This window comes from Balaenoptera borealis (assembly GCF_965194805.1).
Source record: "Balaenoptera borealis genome assembly, chromosome: 1".
Taxonomy (NCBI): domain Eukaryota; kingdom Metazoa; phylum Chordata; class Mammalia; order Artiodactyla; family Balaenopteridae; genus Balaenoptera; species Balaenoptera borealis.
Window position 1 is genome coordinate 115,999,210 of NC_138860.1, and position 27,330 is coordinate 116,026,539.

General features: G+C 39.4%; 1 protein-coding gene across 3 annotated transcripts in view; it reads left to right on the plus strand.

Moving 5' to 3' along the window:
* The first annotated feature begins 298 nt into the window (after nucleotides 1-298).
* LOC309625177 (uncharacterized protein) overlaps nucleotides 299-27,330 on the plus strand; it is a 48,767-nt gene continuing 21,735 nt past the window's right edge. Inside the window, exons 1-11 of one of the 3 annotated variants that reach the window (XM_082384323.1) lie at nucleotides 299-4,403; nucleotides 7,744-14,414; nucleotides 15,513-15,561; nucleotides 15,996-16,180; nucleotides 17,617-17,665; nucleotides 18,056-18,214; nucleotides 18,562-18,752; nucleotides 20,176-20,260; nucleotides 20,622-20,777; nucleotides 21,136-21,300; nucleotides 21,649-21,836. In XM_082384323.1, coding sequence (XP_082240449.1) covers nucleotides 14,364-14,414; nucleotides 15,513-15,561; nucleotides 15,996-16,180; nucleotides 17,617-17,665; nucleotides 18,056-18,214; nucleotides 18,562-18,752; nucleotides 20,176-20,260; nucleotides 20,622-20,777; nucleotides 21,136-21,300; nucleotides 21,649-21,836 — 1,278 coding nt within the window. In that variant the 5' untranslated portion in view covers nucleotides 299-4,403; nucleotides 7,744-14,363. Of the gene's footprint in view, nucleotides 14,415-15,512; nucleotides 15,562-15,995; nucleotides 16,181-17,616; nucleotides 17,666-18,055; nucleotides 18,215-18,561; nucleotides 18,753-20,175; nucleotides 20,261-20,621; nucleotides 20,778-21,135; nucleotides 21,301-21,648; nucleotides 21,837-27,330 lie in introns of all 3 variants that reach the window. The other 2 variants (XM_082384324.1, XM_082384325.1) reach the window with 2 other exon arrangements.

A 27,330-nucleotide genomic window follows, 5' to 3' on the forward strand; every position in this document is an offset into this window, starting at 1 on the left:
AGCCTGATTTTTTCATCACAACATTCACAAAGTCAGTTGCACAGGGATTGTAAATCCAAAGGTAAAAGGCAAAATAATAAAGTTTTAAGAAAATGTTAAAGAGATTATTTTCATGTCCTCCAGGCTTAGAAAAAGGACACTAAAGTACTGACCACAAGTAAAGAATTGAAAAATTTAACCATTTAAAATTAAGATTCCCAGTACATCCAAAGACACCATAAAAGAATGAGAAGCAAATCAAGGATTTTATATATATATATAAATATATATATATAAATATATATATAAATATATATATATAAATAAATATATATATATAGACAGCTTTGTTTGTAGACATGTATTATGTATGTATATATGTATGCATACACACACACAGAAAGAAACTCAACCTCAGAATATATAAAGGGATCATCGAGTGAAGAATAAAAGACAGAAAACACCTAAGACTAATAAGCAAGACATTAAACAGGTAAGACCAAAATAAGATATCCAAGTAAGCAATAGATGTGAAAAGTTGCTGCACCTTCCTATTTATCAATAATAATTATCTAAGAGAATCAAACTTATCTGCAACTTAAACTAGACACTCACAAAAATGACTACAGTTTTGAAGTCTGGCATTTCCACATGATGGTGACAATATGAAGCACTGGAAATTTTATACATTTTTGGTGAGAGTATAAATTGGGATATCCATATTGGAAAATTGTTGGATAATATCTACCATTAAAGGAACAAATGTATACAATAGGATGAACTAATTTTAGTCCTAGATAACCAACTGAAATATTACTCAACATTATAACTGTGAGGTTAATCCATGTTGTTGGGTTTAACTATAGTTTCACTATTTTCTTTACTATAAGACATTCCATTGTACAAATACATCACAGATTATTTAGCTATTTTACTGTGGGTGGACATTTGGGTTACATTCACTTCAGAGCTTTTATATATACTGCTGCTAAGATCATTCTGCCCCTATTTTTTTATGCACATGTAACCACATTTCTGTTGGATGTGTACTTAGGAGTGAAATGGCCAGGTCATAGGGAACTTAAGTTCAACTTAAGTAGATGATTCCAAACAGTTTTTCTGAGTGTACGTTGAGTCATCTTGAGATAAACATATGTTTCCTAAAAGAGAAATAACCTTTCAGAAGCATTACTAGTCTGAAATAATGTGTGTATATTTAATGATTCTATGTCTTCATAGTGGCAGACAGTTTATATTTATTTGGATACGGTGTATCCATGGCAGCTAACAAAATAATGTGTGGAATGAACTTTGCTGTAAGTAGATATCTCTGACTCAACAGGCTGTGTATAATATCCCAGAAGTGGGAGGAGCAAAATGGATGAAAAGGAGAGAAGAGGAAGAGGACAAGACAGAAGAAGGAAAAGAGAAAGGAAAAAAGGCATCAAGGATGCTGATTCTGTCAAACTTTGGTGAAATATACTGGGCATACAATCTTAGCAAAAGTTAGCCACAGCTTTCCTCAGTTATAAGGACTTGATCTCTTTCTTCAGGTTTGATCATTTCTCCTACACTTTGGGAAGAATATTTGCTGGGTAGCTCTGCCACTGTGACCTAACTCTGGTGGTCAGGTTTGGGGTGGAGCACCTCAAGATACACAGAAGTAGCCCATCTGACAACCGGAACCCACTACGACCTGGGGCCCTGGACCCTTCAGAGAGCACTCATACACCTGAAACTAATACATTGTTAATCAACTATACTCCAATATAAAATAAAAAATTAAAAAATAATAGATAACCAACAAGGACCTGCTGTATTACACAGGGAACTCTATGCAATATTCTGTAATAACCTATATAGAAAAAGAATCTGAAAAAGAATGGATATATGTATATGTGTAACTGAATCACTTTGCTGTACACCTGAAACTAACACATTATAAATCAACTATATGTCAGTATAAAATAAAAATTAGATAAAAAAAAAACAATAATGAGAGAGAGAAAGAGGGAGGACAGGCAGCATTCCTTGACTCAGTTGGTCAGGAAGGACTCTTTCTTTGGGCTTGGATCAGTGCCCAACCATCATCCCCTCATTGTCATTTGCTGTGTCTCAGTAAGTACAGGGTCACTATCCTTTATCCCAGTTAAGTTTCAACTCTAGAAATTGCCAAGTTTAATTTAAGGCATTTTAAAAAAGCTGTCTCTGATATTGTTGCATATACTTTTAGAGATAGGACCAAATTTTAAGCTGTAAATATGATTCTGTTTTATGAGATGAGCTCAGGATAACCCAGGTAAAGATTGTAGTTTTCTAGCTGCTCTTGTATCTAGGTGTGACCATGTGCACACGGAGGATGAGCAGAAGTATATGTTCCTTACTTGTGGGTCTGGGCCAGAGAATTTTGAGCCTGTTCTCCACCAGTCACTCCTGTTCAACTTACTGTCTGGATACCAGATGATGTGGCAGTAGTTAACCTTTGAACTTGCAGATGTGTACCATGTCTTAGGGGGTACCGAACAACAAATAGAAGGAACCTGAATCTCTGAATGACTCTGTGGAACCTAGAGTAGTGGGACCGTATAGTAATATGTCCTCTAAGCTGTAGTACCAACCTCCTGAGCCATCTCTATCTCTAGTGTTCTCACCTTATTCTCTCTTCCTGCCATTAGAGAGAGGAAGCTCAAACGTGACTCTGAGCATGCCTAGTAACCTTCAAAGTGTCTATCTGCCTGTGGATTATAGTCCATGAGCCAGGTCTTTCAACTTTATTCTCAGTGAGCCTATTACACTGGCTACATGGACCTGGCTGTTTCCCAGCACCTAGCCCTTACATGTGTATATTTGGTCATTGCCTTCCTTTGCTTTAAAATATGTTTCCTCCAATTACCCTTTCTGAAATCTGAATCACCCTTTAAGATCCAACAGAAATGATACCTCCTCAGTGAAGCTATCTATAACCTTCCAAACATAATTAACTGTTGCTTTTGCAGAAAATAAGCACTTTATTTATGACATCATATTTTACACCCAATCACGTCTTGCTTTATTTTATAATATTTGCCTCCTTCAAGGTATAGGTTGGATGTAGGTGAGAACCTTGCTCTGTTCATCTTTAAATATGCAATAGCGATGGGCTTCACAATTGTATTACATGTACCAGTAAGTTGTACCACCAAGTGTTGCAGGAAAAAAATCAAGTATTAAAAAATACCAAGTAAGACAATTATTAAAAATTGCTCAGGGACTTCCCTGGTGGCACAGTGGTTAAGAATCTGGCTGCCAATGCAGGGGACATGGGTTAGATCCCTGGTCTGGGAAGATCCCACATGCAGCGGAGCAACTAAGCCTGTGCACCACAACTACTGAGCCTGCGCTCTAGAGCCCTCAAGCCACAACTACTGAGCCCATGCACCGCAACTACTGAAGCCTGAGTGCCTAGAGCTGGTGCTCTGTAACAAGAGAAGCCACCGCAATGAGAAGCACACACATCACAAGGAAGAGTAGCCCCCTCTCGCCGCAACTAGAGAAAGCCCTAGCGCAGCAACGAAGACCCAATGCAGCCAATAATAAATAAATTAATTTAAAAAATTGTTCATACTAAAATTCAAATATGAGGGGAAGAACCTTAATAGACAATAAAACCAGAAAACTGAGAGAAAATATTTGAAGCATTTGCCAGCTTTAAAAACTTTGTTGATGATTATGATTTCTTTACTCATTTTGAGTAAATAAACACTTTTGAATTTGTACCTTTATATTATTTTATTTGAAATAAACACTCAAAACATATAACCTCCAGACCGCCATTCCCATAGATCCACTACAAAAAAAAAAGGAAAAGTATGCTACAAAATAATAGTGATTATTTCTGGACTGTAAAATTAGGAGTTTCATAAACTCACTTATTGTTAATGAAAAAGTACTTATGTTAATAACAAGAGTACTTTAAAAAGAGGGAGAGCGAGAGAAACGAAGAGATTCAAAGCAAAAAAATTGAAACCAAAAAAATCCTGCTTGCCTCCCACCAGAAGTATCCCTGAGAGACAGGCTGCTGAACGATCTCAGCCCACTGCTACTTTGTTCACATTCACACCTTCTGCTCTGTCCCCACTGTGGTGTCAAGGACACCTAAGCCAGCCGTGGAGGAGGGGCTGGCCTGGATTTCGCCCGCACTCTGGGGTCTCTCGCCTCGGTTAAAAAAGATAAAAGCCTGTAACAATTAAACCCAGGAGAAGCGCGTGTCCTTTCGATTTCGTTTCTTATAAACCTCACCCATAACAGGATGGCTATAATAGCTTGCTTGCTTTTCAGCTTCTAAAGAGAAGAGTTTGTTTCCGGAGGAACCAGACGCAAGGGGAACCCCAGCGTAGAGCCAGAGCGGCTGAGAACTTGTCCACCGGCTGCAGCGCCTGCGCCAAGTAAGCTTGCTTCGAAACTTTACCTTCCAAGCACATTTCCGTTAAATAACAAAAATAAATCCCCCAGCCCAGACACCACACTGCAGGAGGGAAGGGTGCCAGCGGCCGGGGCGGGACTGTGTGAGGCCAGCGGGGTGCTTTGCTGGGGTAGCTCAGCGTCTTCGTTTGGATCTGGGGCGGCTGCGAAGCATGTCCCCAGATGGCGCTGCTCTCCCTGGGGCCTCAGTCCAGGGCTGCAGCAAAGAGACCTGCTTGGGAGGAGGAGTGCATCCTACCTCATCTGAGGAAAGGGAGCTGACTTCCTTTTAAGGACTGAGGGACCAAATCCCGCCTCCTAGTAGGGGAGCCGGGTGGGGAGCTCCCTCCTGCCCCCTCCTTCCATCCTCAGACACTTCCTGGCTGCACTCCGCTGGGCAGTGTAAAAACAAAAAAGAAGGTCCTCGACATACAATTTAAACATTTCAAAAAAATTCTTGTATTGACCATATGTAATATTCCAAAGATTCTGCAAAGCTGTATTTATATGAAATAATTCATTCTCACACTTTCTAAGCAACCCTTAAAAATAACTATAAGGTCTAAGCCTGTTTTCTGATGCTTCGTTGCTTCCAAATGTGTAGTCCCTACCAAACAAACAAACAAAAACAATCCATAAATTACTGTTATTTTCAGTTTCAATTTTTTGCTGTTTCCTTTGTGAGAATGAAAAAAATTCCTCAGTTTGCTATCAACTTCCTTAAGATAGCAGCAGCAAAGTGGAAGGAGGACAGAGAGGAAGGATGAGTGGGAAACAACCAGGAGCTTTTTCTGGAACTCACTGATCTGAAGAGCTGTGGAGCAGAAATGCTGATTTGTCAACTTTCTTTTGCATGCAAATTAGTCTTGAGCTCAAAACTCTCAATTTCTGATTCAAAATGGTATGTGAGGAATGAAGAGGTCCGGGGAATGTAGCCTGATAGTCTATACTGCAGGGTTCAGATGCTGGCTTTATTTCTGAGAGAGCTCAGCTTTTCCATTTGGACCAGTGGTAGGTACGAGGTGACAGCCTCACACTGTGTCACATAACCAGGACAGCAGCAGGTGGAGTGGAAAGAACCCTGCCTGGAGAGATGAGAGATTAGGGTCTCCTCCTGGCTCTTTGGAGGGGGGAGCAGGGGAGGGAAGCATTTTTTCCATCCATGACCTCAAGCTTCCTCAGTGTATATGCATTAAGAGAGACTTATCGCTGGTTCTCAACCAGGGCTCCACACTACATTCACCTCCTACACTTTTTTTTTTTTTTTTTGAATGAAGACCCTACTTGGCTCAGACAGTTCTGCCTGCCTTTATGTATTGAATAAGGAAAAAAATGAGACCCCCCCCAAAACAAATGGACTACCTAAGGACTGCAGCCTCACTCTCACCCCCAGTTGCATCCTTAAAAGTTGGGAAACAAGCATGTTGTCTCCTGGTCTTGGCTGTAAGTCATTGCTCAGGCCCAAGCTTGCCTCTTGACACCTCCCAGGGCAGCTTCTTTCTGGGTACAGTTTGAAAATTGGGAAGGACCAACTCAGCACTCCTGGGAAATAAGTAATTCTTTCTTCTTCCTTAATGAAGTCCTGTGGTAGACATATCCAGGAGTTATGCAGACCCACCTGAGGGCAGAGTTTGGTTCTGAGTCTTTTCACATGGATATTTTTGAACAGTTACGTGTAGGGTGCAGAAATCGGTCTCTTGTTATTCTTCATTGACTTTTTAATTAAGATACACTTTTTGTTGGCTTATTACATACATCTTTTTCTTGATGTTGATGCACATTTGTATTTCGAAAAACAAAATCAATTTCCCAATGACTCAATTTCCCTGCACAGAGGATGATTCTTAAACTGTGTGGCCAAAAGGATTTTGATGACTTCTAAAAAAGAAGAAACAAAAGCTGTTTCCCTTTTGGAATCCCAAACTCCTTCAGTCCCTTGAATAGTATAAATAGTTCTATAGATATTGCGTTTCATTGATCTGTCATATGTCAAACTGGAATTGTCAATTTAAAAGCTCAGATTCTGATGAATACTTGCTATCCTCATCACTAGTTCTACAGCTGTTCTCAACAACTAAGATCAAGGGACAGAAGAGATGCATGAAAACCATGTTTTAACATTTCATGGCTTGTGTTCCCAAGGTCATCGTAGTCCCAGGTCTTCCCTCAGCATTGTCTTCACTGATCAGTTTTCTCTTAGCATCTGCTTAAGCCTTAGGTTTGGGGAGAGGACGGTCAGGTGAGGCGATGACGGCTTCTCAGTAATGATGGTTGCCCTCCACCCCCTCCCCCGTCCCATCTCCTTGGCTTTGGGTAGAGCCACTGTACTGCATCATAGGATGTGACTGCCCTGTGCCAGCAATAACATCCAACCTGAGATCCTCACAGTATTAAGAGCACTTTCACCCTTGTGGAGTCATTATAAGGGCAGAATTAAAGATAGATGAATTTATTTATTTATTTATTTATTTATTTATTTATGGCTGTGCTGAGTCTTCGTTGCTGCGTGCGGGCTTGCTCTAGTTGCGGCGAATGGGGGCTACTCTTCACTGTGGTGTGCGGGCTTCTCATTGCGGTGGCTTCTCTTGTTGCGGAGCACAGGCTCTAGGCACACGGGCTTCAGTAGCTGTGGCGCATGGGCTCAGTAGTTGTGGCTCATGGGTTCTAGAGCTCAGGCTCAGTAATTGTGGCACACGGGCTTAGTTGCTCTGCAGCATGTGGAATCCTCCTGAATCAGGGCTCAAACCCATGTCCTCTGCATTGGCAGGCGGATTCTTAACCACTGTGCCACCAGGGAAGCCCGGAAAAATAGATGAGTTTTTAATTGTAGGCCTTAGCCTATGCATACTGTGTCAGGCATGCAGGAAGAAAGAATGACTAAACTCAGAGACTGCTGAAGTGCAGCCTAGATATGAAGACCTTCTTCCCAGAGAGGCACAGGTGGTGATTATCCCTGTTGGTGTTGGAATGGTGGTTTGGGAACCCCAGAAAGAGTTGTTGTTTTTCAGCTTTTCCTTTTGGTTACTCATTTTGTGTCTCTTTCCTCCAAGTTTCCCTGAAATATAATTAAGGAATAGAGTTTCCACTAGGACCAGAATGTAGGCTGGCCTCAGAAACCATCAGGGCATTGATGGATATTTGAAGGGAAAGGGCCAAGCATTTACAGTTACCAAACTTGTTTTAATGAAGACTCCCTTATTTTATCAGCCTGTGGCTTGGACAGCAAGCTTATCTTTGGTCCTATGGTTCCCTGCCCTGTGCACATGAATGTGGTCAGGGAAGAAGTCAGTATTAAGAGCTTGGAATGACTGAGATTTTTTTCAGGGCCCTTCTATGCACATTTTCTTCATGGCAGAAGCACCAGTGAAATAAATAAAGATCTCATTAAAGGTAAATATGTGACCAAGTATAAAAGCTAGTATTACTATAACAACATTTTGTAACTCTATTTTTTGTTCTCAACTATATTTAAGAGATCAATCTCTTAAAGAAAATTAGCCTAAAATCTAGTATCATTTTATCTTTGATTTGTAAATGCACATTTTTTTCTACATAATTTAAGAGACTAACGCTTTAATGAAAACACTGATTAGTTCATGTTTTTGGACACACAATATAAAAGTGTCATTTGTGACATCAACAACTGAAAAAGATGGGAACAGAACTGTAAAGGAGCAGAGTTTTTGTATATTATTCAAGTTAAGCTGGTAAACTTAAAGTACAGTGTTACAGCTTTAGGATATTAAATGTAATCCCCATGATAACCACAGAGAAATTAGCTATAAAATATACACAAAAGGAAATAATTGGGGAATTAAAATATTTTAGTACAAAAAGTCAGCTAAACATAAAAGAAGATAATGATGCAGGAAATGAGGGACAAAAGAATCATAAGGTGTATAGAAAACAAATAGCTAAATGATAGAAATAATCGCTCTTTAACAGGAATTACTCTAAATATAAATAGATTAAACTGTGCAATCGAAGGACTGAGATTGGCAGAATTGATTTTTAAAAAATGATCCAACTATATACTGTCTGCAGGAGACTTACATTGGAGCCAAAGACACAAATAGGTTGATAGTGAAAGGATGGAAGAAGATATTCATGAAAACAGTAACCAAAGGAGAGCATAGGTAGCTATATGGATATCAGAAAAAAATAGACTTTAAAATAAAAAATCTGTTACAAGACACAAAGAAGGACATTATACATCAATAAAAATTTCAATATAGAAAGAAGGTCTAAGAATCATAAGCATTTGTATACCTAATAACAGAACCTTCAAAATATACACAGCAAAAATTGACAGAATTGAAATGAAAATAAAGAGTTCTATGATAATATTTGGAGACTTCAATATCCAACTCTCAATAATGGATAGAATAACCAGACAAAAGAAAATTAAGGAAAAAGAGGACTTGATAAATAAAGTAAACCGATTAGATCTAACAGACATATACAGAATGCTCTACAAACAACATCTGAATACACATTCTCCTCAAGGGCATGTTGGAATATTTTCCAGGATAGACCAAATATATGTTAGGCCACAAATAAAGTCTCAATAGATTTTAAAAGGTAGATATCATATAAAGTATCTTCTATGACCACAATGGATGAAGTTAGAAATCCATAGCCAAAGTAAAACTGGAAAGTTAACTAACTTGTGGAAATTAAACAATGCACTCTTAAACAATCAGTAGATCAAGGAAGAAATCACAAGAGAAACTGGAAATACTTAGAGATGAGTGATAACAATAACACAACATACCAAAACTTATGGTAAACAGTTAAAGCAGTGTCAAAAGGGAAATTTATAGGTATAAATGCTTATATTAAAAAAGAAGAAAGACCTCAAATCAAAAATAGAACTTTACTACTTGAAAAAACTAGCAAAAGAAGAACGAACTAAATCCAAAGCTAGCAGAAGCAAGTAAATAATAAAGATCAGAGTAAAGATAAATGAAATATAGTAGTCTCCTCAGATAGGGCCAAACCCTACATATACTATGTTTTTCCTATATTAACAATCAGGTAACATATACAGGGTGGATACGCTGGACAAAGGCATGATTCATATCCTAGGAGAGACAGAGCAGGATGGTGTGATATTTCATTATGTTTCTCAGAATGGTGCACAATTTATAGTTTATGAATTGTTTATTTCTGAACTTTTCTATTTAATATTTTTAGACTGAGGTTGGCTGCAGGTAACTGAAACCATGGAAAGCAAAATTGTGGATAAAGGGGGCTACTGTAGAGAATAGAGAAACAATAGAGAAAATCAATAAAACCAAAAGTTTGTTCTTTGAAATGATCAACCAAATTGGCAAACCTTTATCTAGATTACCTAAGGAACAAAAAGAGATGACACAAATACTAAAATTAGAAATGAAAACGGGAACATTACTACCAATATTTTAGAAAGAGAAATGGTTGTAAGAGAGAACTATGAACAATTGTACACCAACAAATTAGATAACCTAGGTGAAATGGACAAATTCCTAGAGACAAAACCTACCACGATTAAGTCATGAAGAAAATCGTTATGGACCTATAATTAGTAAGGAGATTGTATCAGTAATCAAAAATTTCCTGGAACCACCCCCCACCGAGATCTGAGAGCTTCACTGGTGAATTCTACCAGACCAACTGAACTTCTTCAACAATGCTATCAACAGAATAAAAATGCAACTCAGATAGTGGGAGAAAATGTTTGTAAGTCATATATCTAATTAGGGATTAATATCCACGATATATAGAGAACCCCTAAAACTCAAGAATGCAGAAAGAGACAACCGTATCCAAAGATGGGCGAAGGACTTGAATAGACATTTCCCCAAAGACGATATACAGATGACCAGTAAGCACATGAAAAGATGCTTTACAACACTAATCATTAGGGAAATACAAATAGACACTAAAATGAGAAACTACCTCACACCCATTAAAATGACTACTATCAAAAAATAGAAAATAACTAGTGTCAGAGAGGATGTGGAGAAATTGCAATCTTTGTGTGCTGTTGATCGGAATGTGAAATGATACAGCCATTGTGGGAAACAGTATGATGGTTCCCCTCAAAAATGCAAAATTGAATTTCCATATGATCTAGCAATTCTACTTATGAATATATATTCAAAAGCATTGAAAGCAACATCTCAAAAAGATATTTGTATATGCATTTTCATAGCATCATTATACACAATATGTAAAATGTGGAAGTCACCCAAATGTCCATCAGCGGATGAATGGAAAAGCAAAATGTGATATATGCATATGATGGAATATTTTTAGCCTTACTTAGAAATGAAGGAAATTCTGACATATAGCACAACATGAATGACTCTAGAGGACATTATGCTGAGTGAAATAAGCCAGTCACAGAAAGACAGATGCCATGTTATTCCAGTTACATGAGGTACTTTGAGTAGTAAAAATCATAGATACAGAAAATAGAATGGTGGTTACCAGGGGCTGGGAAAATGGGGATTGGGGAGTTATTGTTTAATGAATATAGAGTTTCGGTTTTATAAGATGAAAACTGCTCTGGAGGTGGATGGTGGTGGTGATTGCACACAGTATGAATGTACTTAATACCACAGGGCTATATACTTAAAAATGGTTAAGATGGTAAATATTACATTATGTATATTTTACCACAATTAAAGAAATGGGAAAAAAAAAAGCACTCCTATAACAATTTTCCAACCGATTTTCAAAAGGGGAGGTTCAATTCTCTTTATGGACCTCCTTGATCAAATACCATCCCCTTACAGAAATGGTGGTTTGTAGATCCAGAGAACAAATACAGTCTTCATCCAGGAGGCTACAAACAATTATCATTGGAAGAGATTGTTTCACATTTATAGAGCACTGCTGTAAGAGCTTTGAAAATCATCAGGTAGGAATGAATTTAGTCCTACATAACAGAACTTTATCAGATAAAAATAACTAGTCAAAACTGAGTTTTTTTGTAGACGTTTCCCTTAGAAACTTCAGTGGTGGCTTTTGTTACACGTGTAGACTCGGGCTTGGGAATCTGGGTTTTACAACCACTCCGGGTGATTCTTGTGTACATCAAATTTGAAAACTACTTCTTTTTTTAAAATTTATTTTTATTTATTTATTTGAATCTTTTACTTTTAATGTAATTTTTAAATGTTACACTCCATTTACAGTTATTACAAAATATTGACTATATTCCCCATGTTGTACAATACATCCTTGTAGCCTATCTTCTGAGCAGGAGTGAACAACACTACTTTGTTAATGTGAAGCTAAAATTTGTGATTCTTTCATAGCTGAGACAACACAGATTAGTTTTATACAAAAGACTTTGCAGTAAAATCCACATTTTTTGCAGGTTCCCTTAATCTTGTCCCTGAAAAGGGGAATCCAAATCTAGTGATTATAATGCGGTGATTAGGGGTTACATTTTACCTTCATATGACTTATTCCTCAGAGCCTGAAGAATCTAATAAAGGAAGGGTGAACAGAAACTGTGTGTTTTCAGCAGATTATTGTTTTGTTCTAATGAATAATTTATTCTCACAACTCATATCTCTGGAATTTACAGTTCATAGACTGCATTAAAATACATTAATGGACTAATTTGTCACTGTAGTTTTTGCAGGTTAATTTTCATCTAATATCAAGGAATAAAAACATGAAAAAATGTCTTTCATAAACCTGAGGTGAACTAGAGCCCCTGGTGAGCACTACCTGTGCCAGGAAAGAGCCAGGTCTGGAAACTGTGGAGTGGTGTGTGGTGTGAGGGCTGACTCTGCAGAAGTAAGAGGAGCCCATCAGGTCACAAGAAGACACTAGTGAGAATCTTTTTGGTACAGGAGAGTCTACAGAAAGCCCCAGGAAGTTACTGATCAAGGAGTGTGGAGGAACCAATGTTTTTGAGGAGGGTTATTTTGTCAGATATTTGGGTGCAAAGCGCGGAATATGCAAACAGACCATCCAGGTTTCAAATCCTGGTTCTACCACTAATTCACTATGTGCTTTGGGCAAATACCTTAGATTTTCTGAGCCCCACTAATCTCATTTGCAAAGTGGGTATAGTAAGGGATGTAAGTAAGGCATGTATGGGGAATGTAAGCAAATATTAGACTGTCAATAAATGCTTAAATATTATTATTTTACAGAAGCAAAACACTAGAGACAATACCCTGTATTTCATCGTTGGCTTCAGCAGAGACTTGGGAAATAATGAGGCAGCACTCTGTGTAGGTCTAGCACTAGCCGACATCTTGTGCCATAGAAAAGTACAGAAGTGCTGACATACACATGCTTTGGATGACTCTGAAGCAAGAGAATAACTCTGTGATTATATTGCACTGTGAGACTCTCTTGGGTTTTCAAGTTACCATAGCCTCCAAGGAGACATCTTATGTAATAAGTGCTAATCTCAGAGAGAACACAAACAACATATATATTTTTTAATCCAGAGAAATCTAAATTTCAAACAATTGGTTCCTTAAGGTTAGGTGGAATTTCAATAGGGACAAATGTAATCTCATATAACTGCCCTAATTGTTTACCTCTTATCTATTTAATTTTTTAAAAAATTATTGTTACTGAGATAAAATTGATATATAACATGGTATAAGTTTAAGGTGTACAAGGTGTTGATTTGATACATTTATATATTGAAGTATGATTATCACTGTAGCTGTAACTAACATCTCTCTCACATTACCTAATTATTAACGTATTTGTTTGTAGTGGGAAGGATTAAGATCTAGTCTCTTAGCAACTTTGAGATTTATAATGCAGTATTGTTGTCTATAATCTCTATGCTGTGCATTAGATCTCCGGGACTTATTTATCTACTAGTTGAAATTTTGTACCCTTACACCATATACCCCCAACTCCTCCACCCTACCCCCATCCTCTTGTAGCCACCATTCTACTCTGTTTTTTACAAGTTCAGCTATTTAAGACTCCACACATAAGTGATATCATACAGTATTTTTCTTTCTCTGTTTGACTTACTTAGTATGATGCCCTCAAGTTCCACACATGTTGTCATAAATAACAGCATTTCCTTCTTTCTCAGGGAGAAATTATATTTCCTTATATAGATGTACCACAACTTTTAATCCATTCATCCATTGATGGACACTTAGGTTGTTTCCATATCTTGGCTATTGTCACTAACACCACAGTAAACATGGGAGTGTATACATCTTTTCAATATCTTGTTTCCATTTCCTGTGGGTATATACCCAGAAGTAGAAGTACTGGATCATATAGTAATCCTACTTTTAATTATTTGAGGAATATTCATACTGTTTCCCATAGTGGCTAAACCAATTTCTATTCCTCCCAGCAGGGCACAAACGTTCCTTTACCTTCACATCCTCACCAATACTTGTCTCTTGTCTTCCTGATAATAACCATTCTAGCAGGTGTGAAGTGATCATTCATTGTGGCTTTGATTTGCATTTCCCTGATGATTAGTGATGTTGAGCATCTTTTTGTATACCTGTGAGCCATTGGGATGTCTAATATGAAACGTTTTTTTCATTCCTATGGCCATTTTATAATTGAATTATTTTTTTAATTTTGTTTGGTTATAGAGTTGTATGATTGTGCAGTAACCTGGAGAACCGTAAAGATTAATAGAAAAAACCACTAATTTAGTAGGAGGAGATGTGGTTTATGAAGATTTTCATACTACATAGGATTAAAAAATCATTTTAGATTTGTAGTTTCAGATTTATTGATCATTAATCATTGCTTCCCTAAATTTCCTACCTTATTCAGGACTGTGGATTCTCGTGGTGATCTTCTGGATGCCTTCAACAATGGGAGGTTCCTTGTTTGGAGAACTTCTGTCCCAGTGTGGAAATTAAGTGGCTATACAGAAGGAGGTTCCCACCAAAACTGTCCCGGTACTGTCAACGGCGGCCTATAAACAAGACGCAATGGAGTACTCCATCAAATATGACAAATCGGAGTCGCTAAAACAGTACATGGTAATTTGTCTCAATAGTTGATTCTTCATGTTACTTCCGCTACCTTGAGGCCACCTTACTGTCCACAGGTTTATTACCATTCGTAGTAGAAGGATCCTGATTCTTTTGAGTAAGAGAGTTCTAATAGACTATATTACTCCAATTTATCTCCTCCTCTCCCAAGCTCAGGCACTTTTTCTGGAAATCTGTCTGACCTCTGAAACAAAGTCAGTAAAGAGACTCAGATGTCCTCCTTGACTGAATACTTGAAAACACACAAGTTATTTTGAGCTTGTTGCTTTTACTGTGTACTCTCTCCCATTCATAGTAAGTCAAGTTCCTCTGGGAAGATTCTCTTATCAGATCTTTCTTTACCTTTGCTTTTAGTTGTCTTACTGTTAATCATGCCCTGTTAATAGAATGCTACAGGATGCTACAGCTGCAAGGAACCATAGAGTTATGTAGTACAAGCCCAACATTTCACACGGAAGGCTCAGGGAACTTAGAAACTTCCTAGTAGTCTTAAAGAGAGTATAGTAGTCTTAAAGAGAGTATTTCAGGTTTTTTTTTTTTTTTTCTGAGATGGGAGTAATTCAAGTTTCTTTAACTAGTTTTATTGAGCTATAAAACAAACACCACAAATTTAATGCATTTAAAATGTACAGTTGATACACATGTACCAAGGTCAATGTCCAATGATTTCACGTGGGGAAGGTGTATTTGGAAATCTTCCTGGAAGAGGTGTGGTATGTAAATTGTGAAATATTTTTACGTATTATCCAGGGTGGGATGTCTCCAGAAGAACTGTAAGTGGGAAAAAAATTATGAAAAATATGAAAGTGTTCAAGGTTACCTATGTGTAAAACTGCACATTCTTCTGACTGGTAGAAGCTAGCATGTGGCAGGGATGGGGTGGGAGGGGTGGGGGGCAGGGTGCAGGAGGCAGCACTGGCAAGGAGGCTGCAGTGGGAGCGAGGTAGGCAGAATCTTGGAAACTTTACTTGTAGGCAGTGGGAAGCAACCAGCGAATGTTATTTGAAACAGTTGATTTCTCAGAATATTTCAATGGAATTCCAGGTTTGACCTGCCTGACGTGTTTTTGCCCCTTTCTGTCTCCAGAGCTCAGGGAAGACAAAAGAGGAACTAGAGGAATGCTTCATGAATAAAGGTGAGCTCCTTCAGGACACAGAAAAGACCTTAGCAGGTACAGGGGAGAACTCAGCTCACACAGGGGTGGGTAGGTTCCTGCAATGCCCTCTGAGACTCTGACAGGAGGAACTTCCAGAAGCAGGGACCTCCTTCTATGAACACACTCTGTTTCATCTCAAAATAACAAGGACAGTTGTGGTTATAGGTCCAGGCAGCCAGTCAGGGCCTTTCCTAGCAAAGGAACTGCCCTTGATGTGTGGTCACAGGTGAATTCAGACATGTCCATTCCCAAAACTGCCCTTGATGCATGGTCACAGGTGAATTCAGACATGTCCATTTGCTTGTTTAAGACAGTTTGGTCACTGAGAAAGTGGAGGTTTGGGGGATGGGGGTTGTAGCTCTCAGGGCTGACTTTTGTTTTCTTCCCTCTCTAACATCTTCCTGGAGCAACAGAGCAGACCAAAAGAGAGTCAGCTGAGAAGGAAAAGGATCCTCTTGAGCAAAAGTTTAAAGAGCTGCTGCAAATGTTAGAGGACCAAGAAAGAGCCTTCAAGGGATTTAGAGTCAAAATCACAGACGAGATGAGAGAAAGAGACAACCTTCTGAGAAAGATGAATGAGAGGATTCAGATGCTGGAGGTAACCTGGTCTGGATCTGGGCAGTGACTGTGGAAATAGTCCTCGAACCTCAGGAAGGGGTGGGTGAAAATTAAAACAAAGTCCTAGGGAGAAGCACCATTGCCCTTCACTGCTTTTGATTCATTAGAAGCTCTGAGATTTTAATGGCTTATATCCAGGCATTTGAGTTCTGATCACAGCAAGTTTTCTGAAGATTTCAGGAGGATCTTTGTACCTCCAAGCATTTATAGAATATAAATAACTTTTCCAGGGCTTGTGCTGCTCTTTTGAGGGATTCCTGGATGACCTCACGGAGTCAATATTATATGGGTTCTCAGGATTATCAAGTAGTCAGTCTGAGAGTATCTAATATCAGCAGGAGAAGTTACTGAAGCAGTACATGTAATTTGTCTTAATAGTTGATTTTTCATGTTACCCCATCTACCTCGAGGCCACCTTATTGGCCACAGATTAACTACTATTCATAGTAGTAGGATCCTGAGTCCTGTGGGTAAGAGTCTAAATCACTATATTACTCCAAGTGATCTCCTCCTCTTCCAAACACAGGCACTTTTTCTGGAAATCTGTCTAACCTCTGAAGCAAAGCAAAAGCACTCAGATGTCCTCCTTGACAGAACATGTCCAAAGTTTCCTTATGTGCTTGGAACACACTTAGGTTATTTTGAGCTTGTTGCTTTTTCTGTACTTCTTTCCATTCACAGTAAGCTAAGTTCCTCTGAGAAGATTCTCTTACCAGATCATTCTTTATCTTTATTTTACTTTTAGTTGTATTACTGTTAATCATACCCTGTAGATGGAATCTCAGGATGCTACAGCTGCGGTGAACCATAGAGATTATATAATGTAAATCCAACATCTCATAAGCATGGCTCAGGGAGTTGACACTTACTAGTAGCCGTAAAGAGAGTATTGCAATATTTTTTCTGAGATGGAGTGATTCAGTTTTCTTTAAGCAGTTTTATTGAGATATAATTTAAAAACTATCAATATAAATTTTGTTTATTAAAAATATACAATTGATGCAAATGTACCAATGTAAATGTACAATGATTTCACATGGGGAAGGTGTTTTCTGAAATCTTCCTGGAAGGGGCATGTAAAGTAAGTTTTGAAAAATTTGTACGTCTTATTCAAGGTGGGATGTATCAGAAGAACCACAAGCAGAAAAAACAGCATATGAAAAATATAAAAACCCCCCAAATTACCTATTTGTAAAACTGCACATCCTTCTGACTGGTGGAAGCTAGCATTTGGGGGGAAGCCACACTGGCAAGGAGGCTGCAGGGGTAGAGAGATAGGCAAGACCTGGAAACTTTGCTTGTAGGCAGTGGGAAGCAACCAGGGAATGTTACTTGAAACAGTTGATTTCTCAGAATATTTCAGTGGAAGTTCAGGTTTGACCTGCCTGACATGTCTTTGCCCATTTGTGTCTCCAGATCTTAAGAAAAATGACAGAAGAACAAGAGGAACACTACATGAAGAAAGGTGAGCTCCTTCATGTTTCAGAACAGACCTCAGCAGGTACAAGGGAGGGCTCAGCTCACAGTGGGGTGGGTAGGTTCCTGCAATGCCCTCTCAGACTCTCACATGAGGAACTCCCAGAAGCAGGGAACTTCCTCTCCTCTTGTGGACTCACTCTGCTTCATCTGAAAATAACAAGGAGAGTTGTGGTTATAGGTCCAGGCAGCCAGTAGTGGCCTTCCCTAGCACATTCCCACATGTGTCCTGATATGTGGTCACAGGTGAATTCACACCTGTCCATTTGCTTTTTCCAGTCAGTTTTGTCACTGAGAACGTCGAGGTTTGGGGGATGAGGGGTTGCAGCTCTCAGGATTGACTGTTGTTTCCTTCCCTCTCTAAATCTTCCTGGAACAGAAGAGTGTGCCAAAAGAGAGGCAGCTGAGAGGGAAAAAGACCCTTCTGAGCAAAAGGTTAAAGAGCTGTGGCAAAAGTTGGAGGACCAAAGGAGACTCTTGGAGGGGTTAAGAGCCAAAATGACAGAGGAGATAAGAGAAAGAGAGAAGACCTCAGCAGGTACAGGGGAGGGTTCTGCCCACAGTGGGGTGGGTAGCTGCCTGCAGTGCCCTGTGAGACTGGGACAGGAGGAACTTCCTGAGACAGGGACCTCCTTCTCCTTCCCTGAACACACTCTACTACATGTGAAAACAACAAGGCAAGCTGGTGTAGGTCCAGCCCGGCAGCCAGGACCGTTCCTAGCACATTTCCAAAACTGCCCTTGATGTGTGGCCACAGGTGAATTTAGATGTGTCCACCTGCTTTACCTACAGTTTGGTCACTGAGAAAGTGGAGGGTTGGATACAGGAGGGTGTAGCTCTCAGATCTGACTGTTGTTTTTTTCCTACTTTAAATTCTTCCTGGAGCTGAAGAGTGGGCCAGAGGAGAGGCAGCTGAGAGGGAAAAGGAGCCTCTTAAACAAAAGGTTAAAGAATTGCAGCCAAAGATGGAGGACCAAGAAAGAGCCTTCAAGGGATTTAGAGTCAAAATGACAGAGGAGATGAGAGAAAGAGACAACCTTCTGAGGAAGATGAACGAAAGGATTCAGATGCTGGAGGTAACCTGGTCTGGTCAGGGCAGTGACTGTGGAACAAAGCCCTAGAACCTCAGGAAGGGGTGGGTGAAAATTAAAGCAAAGTCATAGAGAGAAAAACCATTGTCTTTTATTGCTTTTGATTCACTAGAAGCCCTGAGATTTTAATGGCTTATATCCAAGAACTTGAATTCAGTTCACAGTTTTTGAAGAGCCCAGGAGGACCTTGGACCTCTAAGCATTTATAGAACATAAATAACTTTCCCAGGGCTTGTGCTGCTGTTTTGAGAGATTCATGAATGGTCTCATGGAATCAATATTAAATGGGGTTCCCAGGTTTAACAAGTAGACATTCTGAGTATATTTAATATAAGCAGGAGAAGTTACTGAAGCAGTACATGGTAATTTGTCTTAATAGTTGATTCTTCATGTTTCCCTCACTACCTAAAATCCATCTTATTGGCCACAGGTTTACTGCTATTCATAGTAGAAGGATCCTGATTTCTCTGAGTAAGAGAGTTCTAATAGACTATATTACTCAATTCCAAACTGAAGCACTTTTCTGGATACATGTCTGACCTCTGAAGCAACGTCAGTACAGGCACTCAGATGTCCTCCTTGACTGAACACTTGCAAAATTTCCTTATGTGCTTGGAAAAGACTTCAAGTTATTTTGAGATTGTTATTTTTCCTGTGCACTCTCTCCCATTCATAGCAACTCAAGTTCCTCTGTGGAGCTTCTCTTACCAGATCTTGCATTATCTTTATTACTCTTTCAGTTGTATTACTGTTAATCATACACTTTAGATAGAATCTGAGGAATCTACAGCTGTGAGGAACTATAGACATTATATAAAGCAAACCCTACATTTCACCTGGAAGGCTCAGGGAATAAAGACACTTACTAGTAGTCTTAAAGAGAGTATTTCAGCACTTTTCTCTGAGATGCAGTCATTCAAGTTTATTTAAACAGTTTTATTGAGATGTAATTCACAAGCCATAAATTTCACACATTTAAGTGTACAATTGATACAAATTTATGAATGTAAATGTACAGTGATTTCACATGGGGAAGGTGGTTTAGCGAATCTTCCTGGAAGAGGTGTGATGTAAATTTTGAAAATTTAGTACCTATTATCCATGGTAGGATGTTACCTGAAGAGCCAGAAGCAGAAAAAACAGCGTATGAAAAATATGAAATTGCCCAAGGTTAAGTATTTGTAAAACTGCACATTATTCTGACTGGTGGAACCTCCATGGATGGTGGAAGCAACACTGGAAGAGGAGGCTGGAAGGGTAACAATGTAGGCAGGATCTTGGAAACTTTACTTGTAGGCAGTTGGACACAACCAGGGAGTGTTATTCAGAATAGTTCTTTTCTCAGAATATATCAATGGAAGTTCAGATTTGACCTGCCTGACATGTCTTTGCCACTTTGTGTCTCCAGAGCATAGGGATGATAAAGAAGGAGCTAGAGGGATGCTGCATGAAGACAGACGGGCTCCTTCGTGATGCAGCAAAGACCTTAGCAGGTACAGGGGAGGCCTCAGCTCACAGTGGGGTGGGTAGGTTCCTGCAATGCCCTCTGAGAACTCTGACAGGAGGAACTTCCAGAAGCAAGGACTTCTTCTCCTTCTGTGAACACACTCTGCTTCATCTGAAAATAACAAAGCCAGGTGTGGTTTTAGGTCCAGCCAGCCAGTCAGTGTCTTTCCTAGCACATTCCCAAACCTGCCCTTGATATGTAGTCACAGGTGAATACAGCCTCGGCCATCTCCTTTCTCACGGCAATTTGGTCACTGAGAAAGTAGAGGTTTAGTGGATGGAGGAGGTTGTACCTCTCAGGGCTGACTGTTGTTTTCTTCCCTCTCTAAAATCTTCTTGGACAAGCAGAATGGACTGAAAGAGAGCCATCAGAGGGGGAAAAGGAGCTTCTAAAGCAAAAGTATAAAGAGATGTGGCAGAAGTTGGAGGACCAAGAAAAAGGCTTCGAAGGATTCATAGGCAAAATGACAGAGAAAATAAGAAAAGGAGAAAAGACCTCGGCAGGTACATGGATGGGCTCAGCACACAATGCGCTGGGTAGTTTCCTGCAATGCCCTTTGAGAAGTCTGATGGGAGAAACTTCCAGAAGCAGGGAGCTTCCTCTCATCTGTGAACACATTCTATTACATTGGGAAAGAACAATGTGAGGTGTGGTTGTAGGTCCAGCCTGCCAATCAGGGATCTTCCTAGGAGATTCTCCACCCTGCCCTTGGTGTGTGGACACTGGTGAATTCAGACATTTCCATCTGCTTTTTCACGACAGTATGGTCACAAAGAAATTAGAGGATGGGGAGCGGTGAAGGGTTACAGCCCTCAGATCTGACTATTGTTTCCTTCCCTCTCTAACATCTTCCTGGAACAGAAGAGCGTGCCAAGAGGGAGGCAGCTGAGAGGGCAAATGAGCTTCTCGAGCAAAAGGTTAAAGAGCTGCAGGAAAAGTTGGAGGACCAAGAAAGAGTCTCTGAAGAATTAAGAGTCAAAATGACAGAGGAGATAAGAGAAAGAGAAAAGACCTCAGCAGGTACAGGTGAGGGCTCAGCTCACAGTGCGGTATGTAGGTTCCTGCAATGCCCTCTGAGACTCTGACAGGAGGAACTTCCTGAAACGGGGACCTTCTTCTTGCTCTGTGAACACACTCTGCTACATCTGAAAATAACAAGGAGAGTTGTGGTTGTACCTCCAGGTAGCCGGTCATACCCTTTCTTGGCACATTCTCACGCCTGTCCCTCTGTGTGGTCACAGGTGAATTTAGACATGTCCATCTGCTTTTCCCAGACGGTTAGGTGACTCAGAGAGCAAGGGTTGTTGGTTGGGGAGTTGTAGCTCTCAGTGCTGACTGTTGTTTTCTTTTCTCTCTAAAATCTTCTGGGAGCAGAAGATCTGGCCAAAAGAGAGGTCGCCAAGTGGGAAAAGGAGCTTCTCGAGCAAAAGGTTAAAGAATTGCAGCAAAAGTTGGAGGACCAAGAAAGAGCCTTCGAGAGATTTAGAGTCAAAATCACAGATGAGATGAGAGAAAGAGACAACCTTTTGAGAGAGACGAATGAGAGAATTCAGACGCTGGAAGTATGTCTGGTCTGGGTCAGGGCAGTGACTGTGACACAAAGCCTGGAACCTCAGGAAGGGATGGGTGAAAATTAAATCAAAGTCATAGAGAGAAGCACTATTGTCCCTTACTGCTTTTGATTCACTAGAAGCCCTGAGTTTTTAGTGGCTTATATCCAGGCACTTTAGTTTGGTAAACAGTGAGTTTCTGAAGAGTCCGTAAGGACCTTGGTATCTCCAAGCATTTACAGAATATAAATAACTTTCCCAGGGCTTGTGATGCTGTTTTTTTTGTTGTTGTTGTTTTTTTAACATCTTTATTGGAGTGTAATTGCTTTACAATGGTGTGTTAGTTTCGGCTTTATAACAAAGTGAATCAGTTATACATATACGTATGTTCCCATATCTCTTCCCTCTTGCATCTCCCTTCCTCCCACCCTCCCTATCCCACCCCTCTAGGTGATCACAAAGCACCGAGCTGATCTCCCTGTGCTATGCGGCTGCTTCCCACTAGCTATCTATTTTACGTTTGGTAGTGTATATATGTCCATGCCACTCTCTCACTTTGTCACAGCTTACCCGTCCCCCTCCCCATATCTTCAAGTCCATTCTCTGGTAGGTCTGTGTCTTTATTCCCATCTTGCCTCTAGGTTCCTCATGACCTTTTTTTTTTTTCTTCTTAGATTCCATATATATGTGTTAGCATACAGTATTTGTTTTTCTCTTTCTGACTTACTTCACTCTGTATGACAGACTCTAGGTCCATCCACCTCACTACAAATAACTCAATTTCATTTCTTTTTATGGCTGAGTAATATTCCATTGTATATATGTGCCACATCTTCTTTATCCATTCATCTGTTGATGGACACTTAGGTTGCTTCCATGTCCTGGCTATTGTAAATAGAGCTGCAATGAACATTGTGGTACATGACTCTTTTTGAATGATGGTTTTCTCAGGGTATATGCCCAGTAGTGGGATTGCTGGGTCGTATGCTAGTTCTATTTTTAGTTTTTTAAGGAACCTCCATACTGTTCTCCATAGTGGCTGTATCAATTTACATTCCCACCAACAGTGCAAGAGGGTTCCCTTTTCTCCACACCCTCTCCAGCATTTATTGTTTCTAGATTTTTTGATGCTGGCCATTCTGACTGGTGTGAGATGATATCTCATTGTAGTTTTGATTTGCATTTCTCTAATGATTAATGATGTTGAGCATTCTTTCATGTGTTTGTTGGCAATCTGTATATCTTCTTTGGAGATATGTCTATTTAGGTCTTCTGCCCATTTTGGATTGGGTTGTTTGTTTTTTGATATTGAGCTGCATGAGCTGCTTGTAAATCTTGGAGATTAATCCTTTGTCAGTTGCTTCATTTGCAAATATTTTCTCCCATTCTGAGGGTTGTCTTTTGGTCTTGTTTATGGTTTCCTTTGCTGTGCAAAAGCTTTTAAGTTTCATTAGGTCCCATTTGTTTATTTGTGTTTTTATTTCCATTTCTCTAGGAGCTGGGTCAAAAAGGATCTTGCTGTGATTTATGTCATAGAGTGTTCTGCCTATGTTTTCCTCTAAGAGTTTGATAGTGTCTGGCCTTACATTTAGGTCTTTAATCCATTTTGAGTTTGTTTTTGTGTATGGTGTTAGGGAGTGTTCTAATTTCATTCTTTTACATGTAGCTGTTCAGTTTTCCCAGCACCACTTACTGAAGAGGCTGTCTTTTCTCCACTGTGTATTCTTGCCTCCTTTATCAAAGATAAGGTGACTGTATGTGCGTGGGTTTATCTCTGGGCTTTCTATCCTGTTCCATTGATCTATATTTCTGTTTTTGTGCCAGTACCATACTGTCTTGCTTACTGTAGCTTTGCAGTATATTCTGAAGCCAGAGAGCCTGATTCCTCCAGCTCTGTTTTTCTTTCTCAAGATTGCTTTGGCTATTCAGGGTATTTTGCATTTCCATACAAATTGTGAAATTTTTGTTCTAGTTCTGTGAAAAATGCCATTGGTAGTTTGATAGGGATTGCACTGAATCTGTAGATTGCTTTGAGTAGTAGAGTCATTTTCACAATATTGATTCTTCCAATCCAAGAACATGGTATATCTCTCCATCTGTTTGTATCATCTTTAATTTCTTTCATCTGTGTCTTATAATTTTCTGCATACAGGTCTTTTGCCTCCTTAGGTAGGTTTATTCCTAGATATTTTATTCTTTTTGTTGCAATGGTAAATGGGAGTGTTTCCTTAGTTTCACTTTCAGATTTTTCATCATTAGTGTATAGGAATGCTAGAGATTTCTGTGCATTAATTTTGTATCCTGCTACTTTACCAAATTCATTGATTAGCTCTAGTAGTTTTCTAGTAGCATCTTTAGGATTCTCTATGTGTAGTATCATGTCATCTGCAAACAGTGACAGCTTTACTTCTTCTTTTCTGATTTGGATTCCTTTTATTTCTTTTTATTCTCTGATTGCTGTGGCTAATACTTCCAAAACTATGTTGAATAAGAGTGGTGAGAGTGGGCAACCTTGTCTTGTTCCTGATCTTAGTGGAAATGGTTTCAGTTTTTCACCATTGAGGATGATGTTGGCTGTGGGTTTGTCATATATGGCCTTTATTATGTTGAGGAAAGTTCCCTTTATGCCTACTCTCTGCAGGGTTTTTATCATAAATGGGTGTTGATTTTTGTTGAAAGCTTTCTCTGCATCGATTGAGATGATCATATGGTTTTTCTCCTTCAATTTGTTAATATGGTGTATCACATTGATTGATTTGCATATATTGAAGAATCCTTGCATTCCTGGGATAAACCCCACTTGATCATGGTGTATGATCCTTTTAATGTGCTGTTGGATTCTGTTTGCTGGTATTTTGTTGAGGATTTTTGCATCTATGTTCTTCAGTGATATTGGCCTGTAGTTTTCTTTCTTTGTGACATCTTTGTCTGGTTTTGGTATCAGGGTGATGGTGGCCTCGTAGAATGAGTTTGGGAGTGTTCCTCCCTCTGCTATATTTTGGAAGAGTTTGAGATGGATAGGTGTTAGCTCTTCTCTAAATGTTTGATAGAATTCGCCTGTGAATCTATCTGGTCCTGGGCTTTTGTTTGTTGGGAGATTTTTAATCACAGTTTCAATTTCAGTGCTTGTGATTTGTCTGTTCATGTTTTCTATTTCTTCCTGGTTCAGTCTCGGAAGGTTGTGCATTTCTAAGAATTTGTCCATTTCTTCCAGGTTGTCCATTTTATTGACATAGAGTTGCCTGTAGTAATCTCTCATGATCCTTTGTATTTCTGTAGTGTCAGTTGTTACTTCTTTTTCATTTCTAATTCTATTGATTTGAGTCTTCTCCCTTTTTTTCTTGATGAGTCTGGCTAATGGTTTATTTGCTGCTGTTTTGAGGGATCCTTGAATGATCTCATGGAGCCAATATTAAATGGGGTTCCCAGGGTTATCAGGTGGATATTCTAAAGGAGTGTATCTAATATAAGCAGGAGAAGTTACTGAAGCACTACATGTAATTTGTCTTAATAGTTGATTCTTCATGTTACCCCCTCTACCTCAAGGCCACCTTATTGGCCACAAATTTATTTCCATTCATAGTAGAAAGATCCTGATTCCTCTGAGTAAGAGAGTTCTAATAGATGATATTACTCTATTTTACCTCCTTCTTTTCCAAACTCAGGCACTTCTTCTGGAAATCTGTCTGACCTCTGAAGCAAAGTCAGTATAGTACAGGCACTCAGATGTCCTCCTTGACTGAACACTTGAAAAGTTCCCATATGTCCTTGGAACACACTTAAGTTATTTTGAGCTTGTTGTTTATCTGTGCACTCTCTCTCATTCATAGCAACCCAAGTTCCTCTGGGAAGATTTTCTTACCAGGTCTTTCTTTATATTTACTTTGCTTTTAGTTGTATTACTGTTAATCATACCCTGTAGATAGAAACTCAGGATGCTAGAGCTGTGAGGAAGCATAAAGATTATATAATGTAAACCCAACATTTCACAAGGAAAGCTCAGGGACTTAAGCCACTTACTAGCAGCCATAATAGAGTATTTCATTATTTTTTCTGAAATGGAGTGATTCAAGATTCTTTTAACAGTTTTTTGAGTTATAATTCACAAACCACAAATTTCATGCATTTAAAATGTATAATTGATACAAATTGACCAAAGTATGTACAATGATTTCACTTGGAGAAGGTGCTTTAGGGAATCTTCCTGGAAGAGGAGTGTCGTGTAAAATTTTTCTTTTTTTTACAAGGTCCTACTGTATAGTGCAGGGAACTATATTCAATATCCGGGGATAAACCATAATGGAATAGAACATTTGAAATTTTGACTCTTGTCTTAAGTATCTCTCTGATCCAGAGTTTCTTTTTTTTTTAACTTTTTATTTTATATTGGAGTTTAGCCAATTAACAATGTTGTGATAGTTTCAGGTGCACAGCAAAGCGACTCAGCCTACATATACAGGTATCCATTCTCCCCCAGACTCCCCTCCCATCCAGGCTGCCACATAAGACTGAGCAGAGTTCCCTGTGCTATACAGTAGGTCCTTGTTGGTTATTCTTTTTAAATATAGCAGTGTGTACATGTCAGTCCCAAACTCCTTAACTATCCTTCCCTCCACCCTTCCCCACCTGGTAACCATAAGTTCATTCTCTAAGTCTGTGAGTCCATTTCTGTTTTGTAAATACATTCATTTGTATCATTTCTTTTGAGATTCCCCATATAAGCAGTATCATACGATATTTCTCTTTCTCTGTCTGACTTACTTCACTCACTATGACAATCTCTAGGTCCATCCATGTTGCTGCAAATGGCATTATTTCATTCTTTTTTATGGCTGAGTAATATTCCATTGTATATATGTACCACATCTTCTTTATCCATTCCTCTGTCAATGGACATTTAGGTTGCTTCCATGTCTTGGCTATTGTAAACAATGCTGCAATGAACACTGGGGTGCATGTATCCTTTAAGACCATATTTTTCTCTGGATATATGCCCAGGAGTGGGCTTGCAGGGTCATATGGTAGCTCTATTTTTAGATTTTAAGGAACCTCCATGCTGTTCTAGATAGTGGCTATACCAATTTACATTCCCGCCAACAGTGTAGGAGGGTTCCCTTCTTACCACACCCTCTCCAGCATTTATTGTTTCTGGATTTTTTTTTAAATTTTTATTTATTTATGGCTGCGTTGGGTCTTCGTTTCTGTACGAGGGCTTTCTCCAGTTGTGGCAAGTGGGGGCCGCTCTTCATCGCGGTGCACGGGCCTCTCACTATCGCAGCCTTTCTTGTGGTGGAGCACAGGCTCCAGACGCGCAGGCTCAGCAATTGTGGCTCACGAGCCCAGTTGCTCCTTGGCATGTGGGATCTTCCCAGACCAGGGCTCGAACCTGTGTCCCCTGCGTTGGCAGGCAGATTCTCAACCACTGCGCCACCAAGGAAGCCCTGTTTCTGGATTTTTTGATGATAGCCATTTTGACTGGTGTGAGGTGGTATCTCATTGTAGTTTT